General features: G+C 43.3%; 1 protein-coding gene across 1 annotated transcript in view; it reads right to left on the reverse strand.

Moving 5' to 3' along the window:
- Positions 1-16,396, reverse strand: part of LOC121290415 (uromodulin-like 1) — a 96,932-nt gene that overhangs the window by 44,525 nt on the left and 36,011 nt on the right. The window contains exons 15-20 of the mRNA XM_041210855.1: positions 15,351-15,608; positions 8,941-9,075; positions 7,740-8,000; positions 5,966-6,100; positions 3,860-4,120; positions 2,817-2,936 (exon numbers count right to left, since the gene is read on the reverse strand). Of these exons, the coding sequence (XP_041066789.1) occupies positions 2,817-2,936; positions 3,860-4,120; positions 5,966-6,100; positions 7,740-8,000; positions 8,941-9,075; positions 15,351-15,608 (1,170 nt within the window). The remainder of the gene's footprint in view (positions 1-2,816; positions 2,937-3,859; positions 4,121-5,965; positions 6,101-7,739; positions 8,001-8,940; positions 9,076-15,350; positions 15,609-16,396) is intronic.

The raw sequence follows: 16,396 nt of genomic DNA on the forward strand, positions 1-16,396 counted from the left end.
TTTGATGTATATTAAGTTCGAGATGTAAGAGAGGTAGAATGCATTTGCATTTTGTTGAATAGAACATTCAAGAAGGGAATGAATTCTGGTGCCTAGCTAGCAGAGACCAAGCAATACGTTTACATTACTAATAACATTGGTACTATGAAAGAGGTTTTATTGTTAGATGAGGTGGAGTTCAAACGGGCTGGTGATACAATGAAAATTTATATTCAATGAGCTCTGATAGTTATAATAGACAGCAGTTTTGTGTGTGCAGGGCAGAGGCAATGTAAGATCAAAGCAGCTGTAAGCCTACAACTGTCTCCACAGGAACCAAAGTGAAAGTAACCTCATTTTGAATTTATAAGGTGAAAATGCTTTGCCTGGTGCCTGCTGAAAGTCCAAATGTTGCTGTTGCCTTAGTGGAGATTAGACTGGGAATTTGTTAAAAGTTATGATGGTAGTAATTTGTAGCCACATGTATATATTTAACGTGTATAAATTAATAACTGTCTCATGTATTTTGATATAAACCCCCTCGAGAACTGATGGTCTGATTCTTGAATTCAGAGTTGCATCTCAAACATACCACTTAAAAATATAGATTATAATAGTTGTTTAAAGTTTCCCTCTGGGATCTTTAAATAACTCAGCTTTACCAACTGCTGTGTCATAACAATTGGGGGCTCTAGCGGGATAAAAATATTTCTAATTCCTTGATTACATTGGAATTAGTGGATCTTAAAGTTATGAGTTCAAGAAGCGCTTTCAATTCAGGTACTGGTGAGGTATTTTAGAAGTGGTAAGACTGCAAGGTGGCTTTGGTCATTGCTAAGACTTATATAGGAGTAGGAGATGTAAAAGATTGGGTTGGAGAAAATAACCAAAACTACGTTAGCAGATCAGTTAAAAATGGGGTTACCTGTGGGGGCTAGGAAATCAGATATAATTAAGAGTATAGCACAGCTTCTGCAGTTGGACGTGAAACTTAACACTAATGAATCACAGCTGGAGGTAGTGAGACTTCAGTTACAAATATAGACGCTTGAATTTGAACAAGGAACTGAAAAAACTTGAATTAGAAGCAAAGGACAGAGAAATGGCTTTTAAAAGGGAATTAGAAATTGTAAAGATAGAGAAGGAGGAAAGAGAAAAAGAGGGAGGGAGAGAATTCCAACTGAAAATGTGGGCAGTTAAAAAGAGATGCCAGTCGGTGAAGAAGGATTTATCTCTAGAGTAGAACCCAGTGGGGAGGTGTTTAAATTTGTACAGGCTCGTCCAAAGTTTGAAGAACAAGATATTGAAGCATTCTTTATTTCATTTGAAAAGCTAGCTAAACCAATGAAACAGCCACAGGAATACTGGACGTTATTATTACAGTCTAAGTTGTTAAGTAGGGCGCATGAGGTATATGCTTTGCTATCAGAAGGAATGTTGGTGAATTATGATATGGTGAAAAAGGCTATTTTGAGTGCATATGAGTTGGTTCATGAAGCATACAAGCAGAAATTTAGGAATATGAGAAAACAGCCTGGGCAAACTTATATTGGGTTTGAAAGAGCAAAACAAAGTAATTTTGACCGGTGGATACAGGTGTTAAAAATAGAAACAATGTATGCAGCTCTTGGGGAAGTAATTCTTTTGGAAGAATTTAAAGATTCAATCCCTTTGTTAGTGAGAACTCATGTGGAGGAACCGAGGGTTGATTCTGTAAGACAAGCAGCAGAGATGGTTGATGATTATGAGTTAGTTCATAGAGCTAAACCTTTTTTCCATCACCCTTTCAAATTGGAAGAGGATGAAAAGTGGGAAGGTGAAAGGAAGGCAGGTAGTCAGGGGAGAGAAGGAGTAGCTGGAAGTTCCCAGGAAGTCTTTTCTCAGAATAAAAAGAAAGGTGCTTAAGGTAGAAGCGACATTCGAAAATTGAGGCGTTTTCATTGTAATAAAGTGCGGAACACAAAGTCAGTGTGTTGGAGATTGCAGGAAAACTTTGTTAGAATTGTTGGGGTACTGAAAAGCTCTGGAAGCAAAAGTACTGTGGGTTCTGAGGTTCAGGCACAGAAGAAACCAGAGGTTTGTGTACAGGTGAAGCAGGGGGAATCAGTGAAAGATAAAGAAGTGGGAATGTGTTCACAGTTTACTCAAGAAAATTCTGAGGAGCAGATTTCAGAAATGTTTAAAAGACTTTGGTGTGTGAAGGGAAAGTACTTCCATGTGTTAAGGGTGGAGTAGGTAAAAATATTAAATTTTTAAGAGACACGGGGGCTAATCAATCCTTAATGTTATGGGATAGTGATATTTGTTGTTCAAAGGGAGCACTACTGGAGCAGATAATAATAAGTGGGGTCCATGGAGATGCTAAATCTATTCCTTTGTGGAAGGTAAATTTATAGAGCAAATGGAAGACAGTTGAAGTTATAGCTGGAATGGTGGAAAAATTGCCCATTGCAGGGGTTCAATTTATTCTGGGTAATGATATACCTGGATCGCAAATGTGGGTGGTGCCTACGATAGTGCAGCAGCCTGTAGAAGTGTATTCAAGAGAACTGTTACAGAAGGAACACCCTGGATAGTTTTCTGATTGTGTTGTAACAAGATCAAAGGCTCATAGGGAAGAACGAGACAAGCGAGATAAGCAGACATTTCAAAGGCAGGAAGAAGGTGCTGAAATCCAATTAGTTCTCCCCAACCTATCATGTTCTTATGTCACAATGATCAACAATGTAACAGTATGTGAATGCCTTCATAACAATTGAACACTCAGTAAAGAATGTAAAAGCACAACATCAGGTCACTGAGACTGAATGTTGAAAAGAGATAATAAATATACATACAGCAAGGAGGTAAATCAGAATGTGGGACATTATCTGGGAATCCAGGTCTATTGAGGTAGATGGTCATTGAGGAGACAAAGCCCACGACAGATTGTTTTCTCCTAGTGCCCATGGTTTCTGCTGAAAAAAGAGGTAGTTTTATTATTAGTTACTAGGCAGATAAGGGTAGGGTAGAAAATACTCTCAGCCACTCTATCCTATCAAAATTTAATTTGTTTTATCAAATTCCTCCATATACTGCTTTAACATAGAGAGTAATCCATTAATATAGCAAAAGGGGCCATTTGGTATGAGTGCCTTTCACTTTTTTTTAAATGACAACTGGTTTTAATGACAACTACCCTCTTATAGCTTTAACATAATTGGGTGGAACTTCCAACTTCAGCAGGAGCATAAAACAGGAGGCAATGGAAGGTCCACCTATGTGAGAAATGGCAGTAGGTCGCCACCCCTTATGCACTCTTCTGATTTTTCTTCCTGTTTGATCTACAAGGGAATCAAGGGTTATAGGCAAGAAAGCGGAATTAATGCCACAAACAGATCAGCCAGGATCTTATTGAATGGTAGGGCAGACCAGGCCTGAGAACCGAATGGCCTATTCCTGCTGCTATTTATCTTGTGATCTGTCTGCTGACTTCATGGAAAACAGGGCACTAGGCAGCCAATCAGCTACTGTCCCTCTACTAAAGTTGATAGTTCCCCATCCACCCCCATTAATTCATCGTGCAAGAACACCTTGCCAGACACCTCACTCCTTTTGGATCTTCCATCTTCTTGTGAGTTTGTTGCAGAGTTGGCGAGGAAAAGGAACAATCTTTTGTGTTGTCCATCCAAAAGTCAGGACCAAGCACTCAAGATTAATCATAGCACAGCTTGACAATCATTCTCCCTAACCTCAGCTCCAAATTCCGAAGAATGCTCCCCAAGCTAAAGCATTTCGATTTCACGTGTGAACTACTCTGGGGAGTTGTGCGAGGGAGTCTGCTGATTTAGTAGCAATTAACACCAAGCTAGGGTTAGCTCATGCCAGTCAGAACTGTTACCTGTTTTAACGATCAGCTCTGTGGCAGTGCCTTCTTGTTCACAGGACCTGGAGGTGACGCTCACAGCGTACTCTGTCCCAGGCTCCAACCCCGACACCGTCAATGCCAGCTCCAATGTTTCTGTTTCCTTCACAACACTGTCATTCTGTAACAGCTGGACAATAAAGATCTGCTCTTCATAGTTATCTGTTGTCCACGTAATGTGAAAGCTCTTGGAGGTAACATTGAAAACTGTCAAGTTTATAATGGGCAAAGGAGTTGCTGAAAAGATAAAGGTCAGTCATTACAAGGAATTACGTGGTATCTCTGTCAACAACATAGCACCTAAAATATAATAAAATGCCCCAAGGAGCTTCACAGGGCCATTGTAAAATAAAATGTGACATTGAGTCACATAAGGAAATCTTAAGGCAGATGGCTGAAAGCTTGGCCAAAGTGGTAGCCTTTAAGGCATGCCCTAAAGGAGGAAAGAGAAGTAGAGAAGGCACAGGCAACTGAAGGCACAGCACAAATGATAGAAAGGATTAAAATTGGGGATTCTCAAGGCCAAAATTAGAGGAGCGCATTAACCTCGCAGAGTTGTGGGGCTGGAAAAGATTACATTGATAACAGGCACAATTTAGCCTTGGCAACAAGGATCCTGCCCACCAGTTGGACTAAGTCCTGCTAGAAAAAAGGTTCTACAGCATCACCTGCGCTCAAATGAAATGTTAGTTAAGAAAAATCTGTTAATGATTACTGTGGTTAAAAAAAAACTTACTTTGCTAAGCCACTTAAAGAGTTAAACCTATAAATTTATGTATAGTATGGTCACTTGAAGTGCTTGCAAATTATTCAATTTAATTTGCGCAAAGATCACTTACATTCGAGTTCCGAAGGAGTAAGTATGGGGGCTTATAGGGTCAGTAATTGAAGGGGCAAGGATGCAGGTCATGAGGTTGGGTCACAAGGTCAGGGTAATGACATGGAAGAGCATGAGACCAAAGGTTCAAGGTTCAACTACCGATAACGAGGATGAGTGAAGGGGAAGGGGGGTTTGGCTGTCGGGGTTGAGGGGACAGGGCAGGGGGGGAGGCTCTGGAGGCAACCATAACACTAATTCAGTGCCCAGAAAAATGGTTGTACAAATGAGCCTGGTGAGAAGGGGTTGCTGAAAAATTAACAAAAAATACAGCCAAAAATTGGCCAAAGAAAACCCTGAAAGTCGGGTAAAAACACAAAATAATGGCTTGGAAACTTTCATCACAGCACCACCTAGTGACTGAAAGCTTACAATTGCAGTACAAATAATACTGACTAACATTTGACATAAGATTTTTCTATCATAACTGCTGACATAAACTGTCTAGCCAAAATTCGGGGCACAGGAATGTGGGCAGGGAATGTACATCATATATTTTGGTATGTAGAAAAATAAGCAATTCTAGGGCTAGAATTGTAGATATCTATGGTCCATCTACCTAAAATAGCTTCCTCTGTTGATTCGGTACTTCTTAGGAATCCCTCCAAAAGGGTAACCTGTTTCCACTTAATTCCCCTACAGAAAAATTACTTCTCATAAACAGAAGAGGGCTTATGAATTGTTAGCATAAATTGAAATGTTTTAAAACTATTACCATTTCTCTAGAAACATAAGAGGTAAAAATCAGCTTGAGCAGGAGTGCAGAATTAGTGATAGTAAACTGGCAGCCTGATGTACTGAAAAGGAAATGGGTCACCCATTTGCTCTATTATTCAAACTGTATTTCCCCCCACCTAAAATCTTCAACAGTTCATCGAAATGATCTTCACCAATGCAGTAGCCTAGCAATGGATTGTCCATGGCACTATTACCTTATTTTACATTCCCATTGGATCAAATATTCTAGCTCTACAAAGCTGGCTGACATTGTTTGAATCATGGATCACACAGGCCCCAGTGTCTCCGAAGCACTCCGCTAGAGAGTTGCTGAGAACACATGTTACAGTACATTGGACAGCGTTCCATTGTGAAATTCCAGTCCCCCATTAACCTTCCCTGTCAATGATGAATTAACTATCTGGAACTACACTATCACCAATAAGGCAAATATTGAAATGCTGACAGAATATTGAATTATTACATACAGCAAGGAGGCACTTCTGCATATGCAAAGGCTATTGGAAATCCAGAAGTGTTCGGGTAGATGGTCATTGTGGAGACAACCCCAGTACTAGACTGTCTTGGGCTGGATGTATAACTGAGAGCATTCATGATGATTTCTGCCAACAAAAATAAAACAGGCAAATGCCTTATGAGTTACAATATCGACATGTAAGCACAGAAACAGAGATCTGTCATCAAAATCCTCGGGCTGGGGACAAAAACAGCCCAAGAAATAATAATACCAGAAAATTGATTCATTAACAGGTTTTGCACAACATACTCCATGAAAAGTTTTAGCCCGGTGATAGAACTTCAGATTCCTAAAAATAACCAAATTCAGTTCAATTTTGATTCATTTTCACCTGACCACTTGATGTTCTGACCCTTTGGATACAATAACCTCACCATATTTCTCACCCCATTTCCTCCAAACTATCACTGTTTATGCCTAATTGAATGCTTGATCATTTTAGTCTCCGCTTACAACCTCCAATTGCATTCCTAATAAGCATTTCAAAAGTGTTAACTGGCAGAGCAACCATAACAATTCATTTTAAACCTAAGTTTTAAATTTGGTTCTGTGCTTAATATTCAAACCTAATAATTTTCTCACCTGTGTATCTAAATTTTTGAGGACGTGTTTTATATCTGTTCATTCATCGCTCTATGCCCAATGAAAAAGGATTGAGATAATTCCAAAAGTCTCCCTTCATAACTTAACACCTTAAGTCTTGCAATCATACTCATCAGTCGTGCCATTTTCCTCTAAACTGTCGCCAACCCATCAATGTTTATTTGAAAGTAGGAGGCTCAGAACTGTGGGTGAGTGAATAAAAAAATCCTCGGACAAATGCACCGTAGTAACTTTGAAACTGCGCTTGTGAAGATTTTTCCCTGTTGGTTATTTTTAGCAAGGTCATAAATCTATTATTCCAATTCTTCCAAAAGATACTGGAGGAAATAAATCTTTGTGAAAGTATTTAATTAAAGGGTGCACTGCCACCCATGTGGGAATGCCACCGAAATCCCGGTGCAGAGTGATGGATCCAGAGACCTGATCCCACTGGTCTCTAGCCCTTTTCTCTTTGTGCTGCACCTGTAAAATGAGCACTCCCCAAGCAAAGAGAAAGATCTACCCTGGCATTCTAGTTTTTCAGAGTCAAAATAGCTGGTTCCTCAATGAAACACAGTTGTAATCTGAGAAGATTGATGTAATGGTTCATTTCTATTTAGCACAACTGCAACATCCTAATTTTGTATAATATTTCTTTTAGAATTGGATACGGACTTGAAAAAAAATCTGCATTACAGGGAAAGAGCAGGGGAGTGGAACTAATTAGATATATCTTTTGAAGAACAGACACAACCATGAAGGGCTGAACAGCCTCCTTCTATGTTTCTATGACTCTTCCCAAATTATATCTTCAGGTGACATAACTTCACGCACCAGGATTTATGAGGTTAAGTTGGAAGGTGGGAACTGAATGACAACCTTCCATAGCCTAAGAAAGTCATAGGACTCAAACATGCAAAAAATACCGTTCAGCCAAAGAACAATATCCAACAGGAGCATTTGTAATAAGAATGATTGAAACAAAGAGTGAATAAACTATTTCAATTTCTATCAATTGTTAAATCAGATGAAAAATTTTGAATATCAAGCACAATCAGCTTTGATTCTTGAACCCCTACTATCTATACCTAAACAGTCTAATCTACCCGTCACTATGTGTTTCCCAGCCCTTGTGCTGTTACCTGTTTTTACACTCAGCTCTGCTGCAGGGCCCTCATCTTCACAGGCTCTGGAGAACACACTCACAGTGTACACACACTCAGGCTCCAAATCTGACACAGTCCACTCCAGTTCCATGGTCTCGGTTTCATTCACAATGATATAATTCTTCAACACCTGCGCAATAAATAGCTGCTCTTCATAAGCGTCTGTTGTCCACGTTAGGTGGAAGCTGGTCGTGGTGACATTGGAAACGGTCAAGTTTATAACTGGGGAAGGAGCTGCTGAAAATACAGGTTATTAAAAAAAATAATTAGCCAACACAAAAAACTACCTAGTTATCCAAGTGGGAACACAATCATTTATTCAGACCCCCAGCATTGTTCACTTAAGTTGCATTAATAATTATTCTTTTCTAAAACATACACTGTATTCATAGGTGCATGAAGAGTTTCAGTAGAGAACACAGGAAGTAACCAGAGTCAGATATTCCATATAACTGGCAAAAGAATCAAGGAGAACATGAGGAGAATGTTTTTACGTGGTGACTTGTCCTGATCTGGAATGCACTTTCAAAGTTCAATAACTTAAAAGGGAAATCGAGTGCATACTTGAATTTATGGCAGAATGTGATGTCATTTTCAAGGCTAAACCAATCAGAAATACAATGCAAGAAGGTTTCACAGGGATTTGAATGTTCCTTGATGAAATAATTCTGAATTCTGGTTGCCTGCATTGGCAGGTTGAAGTGAGGGTTGGCTCAGAGACCTGATTCAATGAAGTGCCGGGATGCAAGTGGCCCCTGGTTCTCTGACCTAATTGGTGAAAAATATTCTACAACTTTACAACATGCAGTATTACATTCACACAGATTTTCACTAAGATTGATAGAGTGTAGCAGACATGGAGGCCAGTGTTGTCAGAGACCCGTGTACACTGGCTCTATTTCGTTTTACAGGATTATGGGGTTGCATTTCTCTAGCGTTCCTCCCAATCATCTGCCGTAGCCTCGGGGAAAACCCATGGAAAATTTAGTAAAATTACATAAACGGTGTTTGTGACTTTAATCTGGGGCTTCTGTGTTTGGCGTTACAGCGGGAAATTGGGAGAAATTTATGAAAATGCAACCTATAATAGAGCAGGGCACAGGGGCCCCTTTGGTTATGTGAATGCGGACTGAATATACTACAAGGTAAGACCGAAGATAAAATGACTATTACATACAGCATGGAAGTATGTCTGCATAAGGGAAGCCAGGTGCAAACCTGGAACTGTTCAGGTAGATGGCCACTGTTGAGGTAAATCTGGTGCTGGACTGAATTGAATTAAGTGTAGAAGCTGGTCCGGTATAGATGGTGTCTGTTAAGAGATAACAAGCAGCTGTAGCTAACTGGTAACAAGGCTGGAAAGTAGCCACAGCTTTAGAGGTACTCTGTCACCATATATTAAAAACCCCATGCAATTGCATGCAACATATTTACGGTGATTAACAACATCATTACATCGGTAAATCAGATTTTCTGAATTTATTATGCATATATTTATTGATAAGGCTCTGGTCAGACCACATTTAAAATATTGTGTGCAATTTTGGGCCCCGTATCTCAGGAAGGATGTGCTGGCCCTGGAGAGGGTCCAGAGGAGGTTCACGAGAATGATCCCAGGAATGAAAGGCTTAACATATGAGGAACGTTTGAGGACTCTGGGTCTATAGTCGATGGAGTTTAGAAGGATGAGGGGGAATCTGATTGAAACTTACAGAATACTGAAGGGCCTGGAAAGAGTGGACGTGGGGAAGATGTTTCCATTAGTAGGAGAGACTAGGACCCGAGGGCACAGCCTCAGAGTAAAGAGATGACCTTTTAGAACAGAGATGAGGAGAAACTTCTTTAGCCAGAGAGTGGTGAATCTATGGAATTCATTGCCACAGAAGGCTGTGGAGGCCAGGTCAGTAAGTGTACTTAAGACCAAGATAGTTAGGTTCTTGATTGGTAAGAGGATTGAAGGTTATGGGGAGAAGGTGGGAGAATGGGGTTGAGAAACTTATCAGCCATGATTGAATGGCGGAGCAGACTCGATGGGCCGAATGGCCTAATTTCTGCTCCTATGTCTTATGGTCTTACTTTTAATCTTTACTAATATTTTCAAGAGATGGTGGCCCAAAAAAGTATTGTACTACAAACAGCACAGAAAACAGAACTTTGAGAAATCCCTGGAACCGGTGGCTTATAGTGGTTACAGTGACAATGGGGTTTTAGATTCTAGAAAATCCCAGTGGATTGAAAGGTGACAAACATAACACTGCTATTCAAGAAAAGAGGAAGAGGGAACACAGGAACTACAGGCACGTTAGCCTAACACCAATTGTAGGGAAAACACGAGAATCCATTACTAAGGACGTGGTAACAGTGCACTTAAAAAATCAAATGGCTGGGCAGTGTCAACACATAGGGCAGAAATTTCCCCACATCAGGGGGGTTGTGCAGGGGCAGACGGGGACAGGCATGAACCCGATCGGGGCCGCGCCGCCATTTTATGTGGGCGGGCCAATTAAGGCCCGCCCAGCGTGACGCGCGCCCAGAAGCGCTGAGCGCTCCCTGTGTGGGCAGTGGGGGGGGCATTCCCTGAGTCAGGGTTTGTGCTCTTTCACGCATGATTCGGAAGAAGAGTCATACGGACTTGAAACGTTATCTCTGTCTCTCTCTCTCTCTCTCTCTCCACAGATGCTGTCAGGCCTGCTGAGTTTTACCAGCGTTTTTTGTTTCCGTTTCAGCTCACTTTATTAGCTCAATTAGTTTTTAACAGGCCTTAATAGGCCTTTGACAGTTCAGCGGACGCAAAGCTGACTCAGCTACGCGCCCATCGAACTGAAAATCTAAATGACGCGCGGTGAAGCCCGCCCGGTGTCAGCCCGCGTCATTTCACGCGTCGGCGAGCCCCACCCCCGCACCCCGATCCGAAAATTCTTCCCATGTCTATGAAAGGGAAATCTTGTTTGACAGATCTGTTTTGAGGTGGTAACTAACAGAGTTGACAAGGGGAAAGCAGTTGATGTAGTGCATTCAATAAGGTGCCACACAAGAGTAGGGGGTCATGGGGTTGGGGGTCTTCGTAGGGATTGAGGATGGACAGAAAACAGACAGTACGTAGGGTCATTTTCAGGTTGGCAGGCTGTGACTGGTGGATATCCCAAAGGTCAGTCCTTGGGCCTCAGCTATTTAAAATCTAAATCCATGGGCAGGGTTTTGACCTCGGCGTGCGGGTAGAGTAGTGCGCGGTGAGGTCAGGCGAGCATCCTGATGTCATCGCGCATTCGCACAATATTTCGGTCGGCAGTGCGCACACCAACAATTAAGAGGCCTATTAAGGCCACTAAAGTTTCAATTAGCGGGGAGTTTTCTCTGCCCGTCTAATGTTACGGTTGGCGGGCGGGCAAGTCAGCCAGGTGGCCTTTGCATTTCTGAGGAACCGTCATCTAAGGGCAGGATGAGGTTTCCTACGTTAATTAATTAACAGATAAAAATGTGCGGATGTCATGTTCAACATCCATATGTTGAGGTGACTCATTCTGACGCGTGGCTATTGTTTCCGGATCTTACATTATGTTTTTATTGATTGTAAAGTTGTCAGCTCCCCGAGGCAGCTCTCTACCTTCAGGGAGCTTTCCTTTCACGCTCCGCCGAGCCTGTGCTCGCCCTGCTCCCACCGCACCACCCCCCGCCCCCCCCCACAACACCCCAATAGCGCTGAGCATTTCAGCGTCCCGTTAACTGGTCAGCCAGCGTGAAATCGCAGTCAGGGGCCAATCGCAGGCGGCATCCTGTTTCCCAGGCCAGTCCACCACGCCCGCGTGCCAAGGTCAAAATCCTGCCCTATGACTTAGATGATGGGACCAAGTGTAAAATATCCAGGTTTGCTGATGGTACAAAGTTAGGTGGGAAAGTAAGCTGTGAGTAGGATACAAAGGAGATGCAAAGGGATCTTAGACAGGTTAAGTGGGTGGCCAAGAACATGGTTAATGAGTATAACATACACAAGTGTGAAGTTATGCACTTCAGTAGGAAAAATGGAAAAGCAGATTATGTTTTAAATGGTGAGAGACTGGAAAGTGTTGGTATTCAGGGGGACCTGGGTATCCTTGACCACAAGTCACAGAAAGTTAACATACAACTACAGCAAGCCATTAGGGAAGCAAGTGGTATGAAAGCCTTTATTATAAAGGGATTGGATTATAAGGGTAAAGGAGTCTTAAGACAACTATATAGGGTTTTGGTAAAGCCACACCTGGGGCAGAATATTCCCCCCGTTGGGGGGAAGTCGATAGGCAGGCGCATGCGGGTGCGCTACCAATCGGCGCCCTCGATCGGAGGCGCGGCGCCATTTTACGTGGGTGGGCCAATTAAAGCGCGCACAGTGTAATGTCCACAGGGAAGCGCTATGTGCTCCCTGTGCGGGTAGGGGGAATGCCTAAAATCGAGAGTGCGCTCTTTTGCGCATGCGCACGAAAGATCGCACTCATCTCCCTGAGGCTAAGTGCAGCCTCAGGGAGATCACCTCTACTTTCAAAAGTATTAAAAATAGAAAAAAAAAAATCCCTTACATGTCCCCTCATGTGACAATGAGTTGGGACATGTTCACAATTTCCAAGACAACTTTATTACAATTTTTAAAACCCTGCATGAAACCTCATCCTGCCAGCGGATGAGGTTCCATGTTTTTTTCTAGTTGTCCCCAGGACTCCTAGCCTGCCCACCAGCCTTAAGGTTGGACGGGCAGGTCCACTAATTACTTTAATTGATCTGTCAATGTCCTCAATTGGCCATTGTCGGGTTGGCAGGTGCGCAGCTGATTTTGCTGCCTTCCTGAAAATTTAAATGGGGTGCGGGAGTCCCGCCCAACATCACCACGCGTCATTTTACGCGTCAGCAAGCAGGCCCCGCCCCCGCTCGCCGATGGTAAAATCCTGCCCCTGGAGTACTGTGTTCAGTTTTAGCTTCCTTACTAAACAACATTTGCCTTAGAAGTGCAATGAAGGTTCACAGAACTGGTTCTTGGGATGAGGGGATTGTCTGAGAAAGAGTGATTGAATAGACTAGGTCTATATTCCCTAAAGTTTAGAAGAATGAAAGGCGATCTCACTGAAACATATAGGGCAGGATTTTGCCTCCCGCGGGTGAGGGTGAGCCTGACCCAATCGGGCGTAGAATAGCGCGCGATGACATCAGGCGAGCGTCCGAACATCATCGGGCACTCGCGCGATATTTCTGTCAGCGGGTATGTGTGAGTGAGAGTTGGCAGCATGCCCAGCGACAATTAAGAGGTCTAGTAAGGCCATTAATCAATTAATTTAAAGCAATATTTCGCTGCCCATCCAACCCTATGGTTGGCAGGTGGGTGAGTTGGCCAGGCGGCCTTTAGATTTTTTAGGAAACTTCATCCACTAGCGGGATGAGGTTTCCGTAATGAGATTTTAAAAATTAAAATTGTGGTGGGCATAATTTTTCACACATACATGTTAAGGCGAGTGCGTACATTTTTTTCGGAATTTTATAAACTTTATTCAGTGGTTTAAAATTCTTCAGCTCCCTGAGGCAGGCCCCTGCCTTCAGGGAGCTTTCACTACGCACTCCCTCGCAACACGCGCAGACTTCTGCGTCCGTACCCCTCCTGCCGCCGCCCCCGCAGCGCTGAGCGTTTCAGTGCACGTTTCATACTGGCTTGCCGTTAATTGACCAGCCAGCGTGAATTCGCGGTCAGGGGCCGATCGTGGGAGGCGCGCCCTTTCCCAGCAGCTCCTCGGCCCACCTGCCTGATGATCCGAAAATCCTGCCCATAAAATTGTAATGGGGCTTGAGTGGTTGATGCTGGTAGGATAGCAGGTGGTGACTAGTGATGTACCACAAGGATCATTGCTTGGGCCCCAGCTATTCATGATATATATAAATGACTTGGATGAGGGAACCAAATGCAACATTTCCACGTTTGCTGACAACACAAAACTGGGCGGGTTTGTGAGGAGGATGCAAGGAGGCTTCAGAGCGATTTAGACAAGTTGTGTGAGTGGGCAAACACATGGCAGATGCAGTATAACGTGGATAAATATGAAGTTATATGCTTCGGTGTGAAGAACAGAAAGGCAGAGTATTATTTAAATGGTGATATATTGGGAAATGTGGATGTACAAAGGGATCTGAGTGTCCTTGCACACCAGCCAATGAAAGTAAACGGGCAGGTGCAGCAAGCAATTAGGAAGGTAAATGGTATGTTGGCCTTCATTGCAAGAGGATTTGAGTTCAGAAGTAGGGATGTCTTACTGCAGTTACACAGGACCTTGGTGAGACCACACCTGGAGTATTGCATGCAGTTTGGTCTCCCTACCTAAGAAAGAATTTACTTGCCATAGAGGGAGTGCAGGGAAGGTTCGCTAGACTGATACCAGGGATGGCAGGACTGTCGTATGAGGAGAGGTTGGTTCAACCGGGCCTATATTCATGAGAGTTTAGAAGAATGAGAGGGGATCTGATTGAAAGGAATAAAATTCTAACAGGCCTAGACAGATTAGATGCAGGGAGGATGTTTCCCCTGTTTGGGGACTCTAGAACTAGGGGCCACATTCTCAGGATATGGGGCAGGCCATTTAGGACTGAGATGAGGAAAAATTCCTTCACTCAGAGGCTGGTCAACCTGTGGAATTCTCTACCACAGAAGGCTGTGGAGGCCATGTACTGAGTATATTCAAGAAAGAAATGGATAATTTTTTGGATATTAGGGGCATCAAGGGGTATGGAGAGAAAGTGGGAATATGGCGTTGAGATAGAAGATCAGCCATGATCATATTGAATGGCGGAGCAGGCTTGAAGGGCCGAATGGCCTACTCTTGCTCCTAGTTTCTATGTTTCCCCTGGCTTGGGAATCTAGAACTAGGGATCATTGGCTTCAAGTGAGGGGTCAGCCATTTAGGATCGGGATGAGGATAAATTCCCTCACTCAAAAGATTGAGCTGTGGATACCCAGTCACTGAGTCTATTCAAGACAAAGGCCAACAGATCTTGGGATTCTAAGGGAATCAAGGGATACGGGGTAATGCAGGATGTTGGAGTTGAGATAGAAGAAAAGCCATGATATTATTGAATGGCGAAGCAGGCTCAACGGGCTGAATTTATTACTCCTGTTCCTGTTTGTTATGTACTTAGTAGCCTAGTTTGTTCTCTGGGATCAGATACTTGCAAAGCTGACTATATATAAAGATACAAAACCCAACAGAAATGGTAGCATGGATGTTTGATGATATATCATAGCTTACAATGGTGTCATATTCCTTCATCAGATTATTCTACCATATGACAAGAGACATTTTACACTACACTTTCAGCATAGTCAGAGGGAGGGATGACTCATGCCGAAGGCAGAACATATTTCCAGAAATAATGACCAGAACAAAGTTGAATTGAAGAACCAAAAACAAAATCACTGACAGTGAAATCTTCCATCTGAACACAGCCAATGATAAGCCTTTGCTCATCTACATTGAAAGCTGAAAACTGCCCACCCCATGAATACTAGTGTTCTGCACTCTTGTGGATGTATCGTACATAAAGATGGTTAGGAATACTTCCCAGTCCTTATACTGTTACCTGTTTTTACACTCAGCTCTGCTGCAGGGCCCTCATCTTCACAGGCTCGTGAGGTGACGCTCACAGTGTACTCGGTCTCAGGCTCCAAATCTGACACGGTCCACTCCAGTTCCATGGTCTCTGTTTTATTCACAATGCTATCGTTCTTCAATAACTGCACAATAAACGTTTGTTCCTGATTGATCTCCGTGGTCCATGTTACTTGAAAGCTGGCGCTGGTGACCTTGAAGACGGTCAGGTTGATAACTGGAGAAGAAGCTGTTGAAAAAGTGAATGAAAGAAATGGTCAGACTGCACAGCCCGGCTAAACGGTCAATCCCTTCAAGGAGGCCCATGAGTCCCCCGAATGCACCACCAATGCTGGGCCCTATTTTATAAGCGGCACAGGCTAGCACCTCTAAAGGTCTGATTATGGTGTCCTATGACGTCATTAAGAGCCAGACGGCATTCCAATGGCCCACTGTAATGACTTGAAATACTGGACAGGTTTCAACTTGAAACAGAAAACTTTATTACTGAGAGCTTTTCGGATTCTACATGCTTGAACCAGGCCCTCCACAAGGAGCTCCCCCCCGCCACCCACACCCCCCCCCACCCCCCCAGGTGACCCGTGCTTAGGGCTCATTGGTCGGAGCCTCCAAGAACAATCACATGACTCCTGATAGGTAGTACAAGAGGCTATACCTTCAGTTACTACACCCACTGAGAAGGGTAGCAGCCACGGATGCCTCTATCAGTATAATCTGATGGAACAGGAAAAGAAGCCCTCTACACAGGAGTGATCCCTCTACCTCCTCAGGAAAAGTCTGAGCTTTTGCCCCCCTGGTCTCCCTACCCCTTCCCACCCACCAAATGGCCCCATTCTTCCTCTCCTATCCCCTCCATGCCAACTCTCACACCCTTTACCTTAATGGGGATGGTGGCCCTGGGCTGCATAATTTTAACTGGCGTGAAGCCGTGCCAGCTGCTCCTTTCTGTCCTGTTTCGGGCTGTGCAGATGGACGATGGACTGTAAAGGACACCTGGCCATTCAAATCAGCCGAGGC

Source organism: Carcharodon carcharias, chromosome 18 (genome assembly GCF_017639515.1).
Source record: "Carcharodon carcharias isolate sCarCar2 chromosome 18, sCarCar2.pri, whole genome shotgun sequence".
Lineage (NCBI taxonomy): Eukaryota > Metazoa > Chordata > Chondrichthyes > Lamniformes > Lamnidae > Carcharodon > Carcharodon carcharias.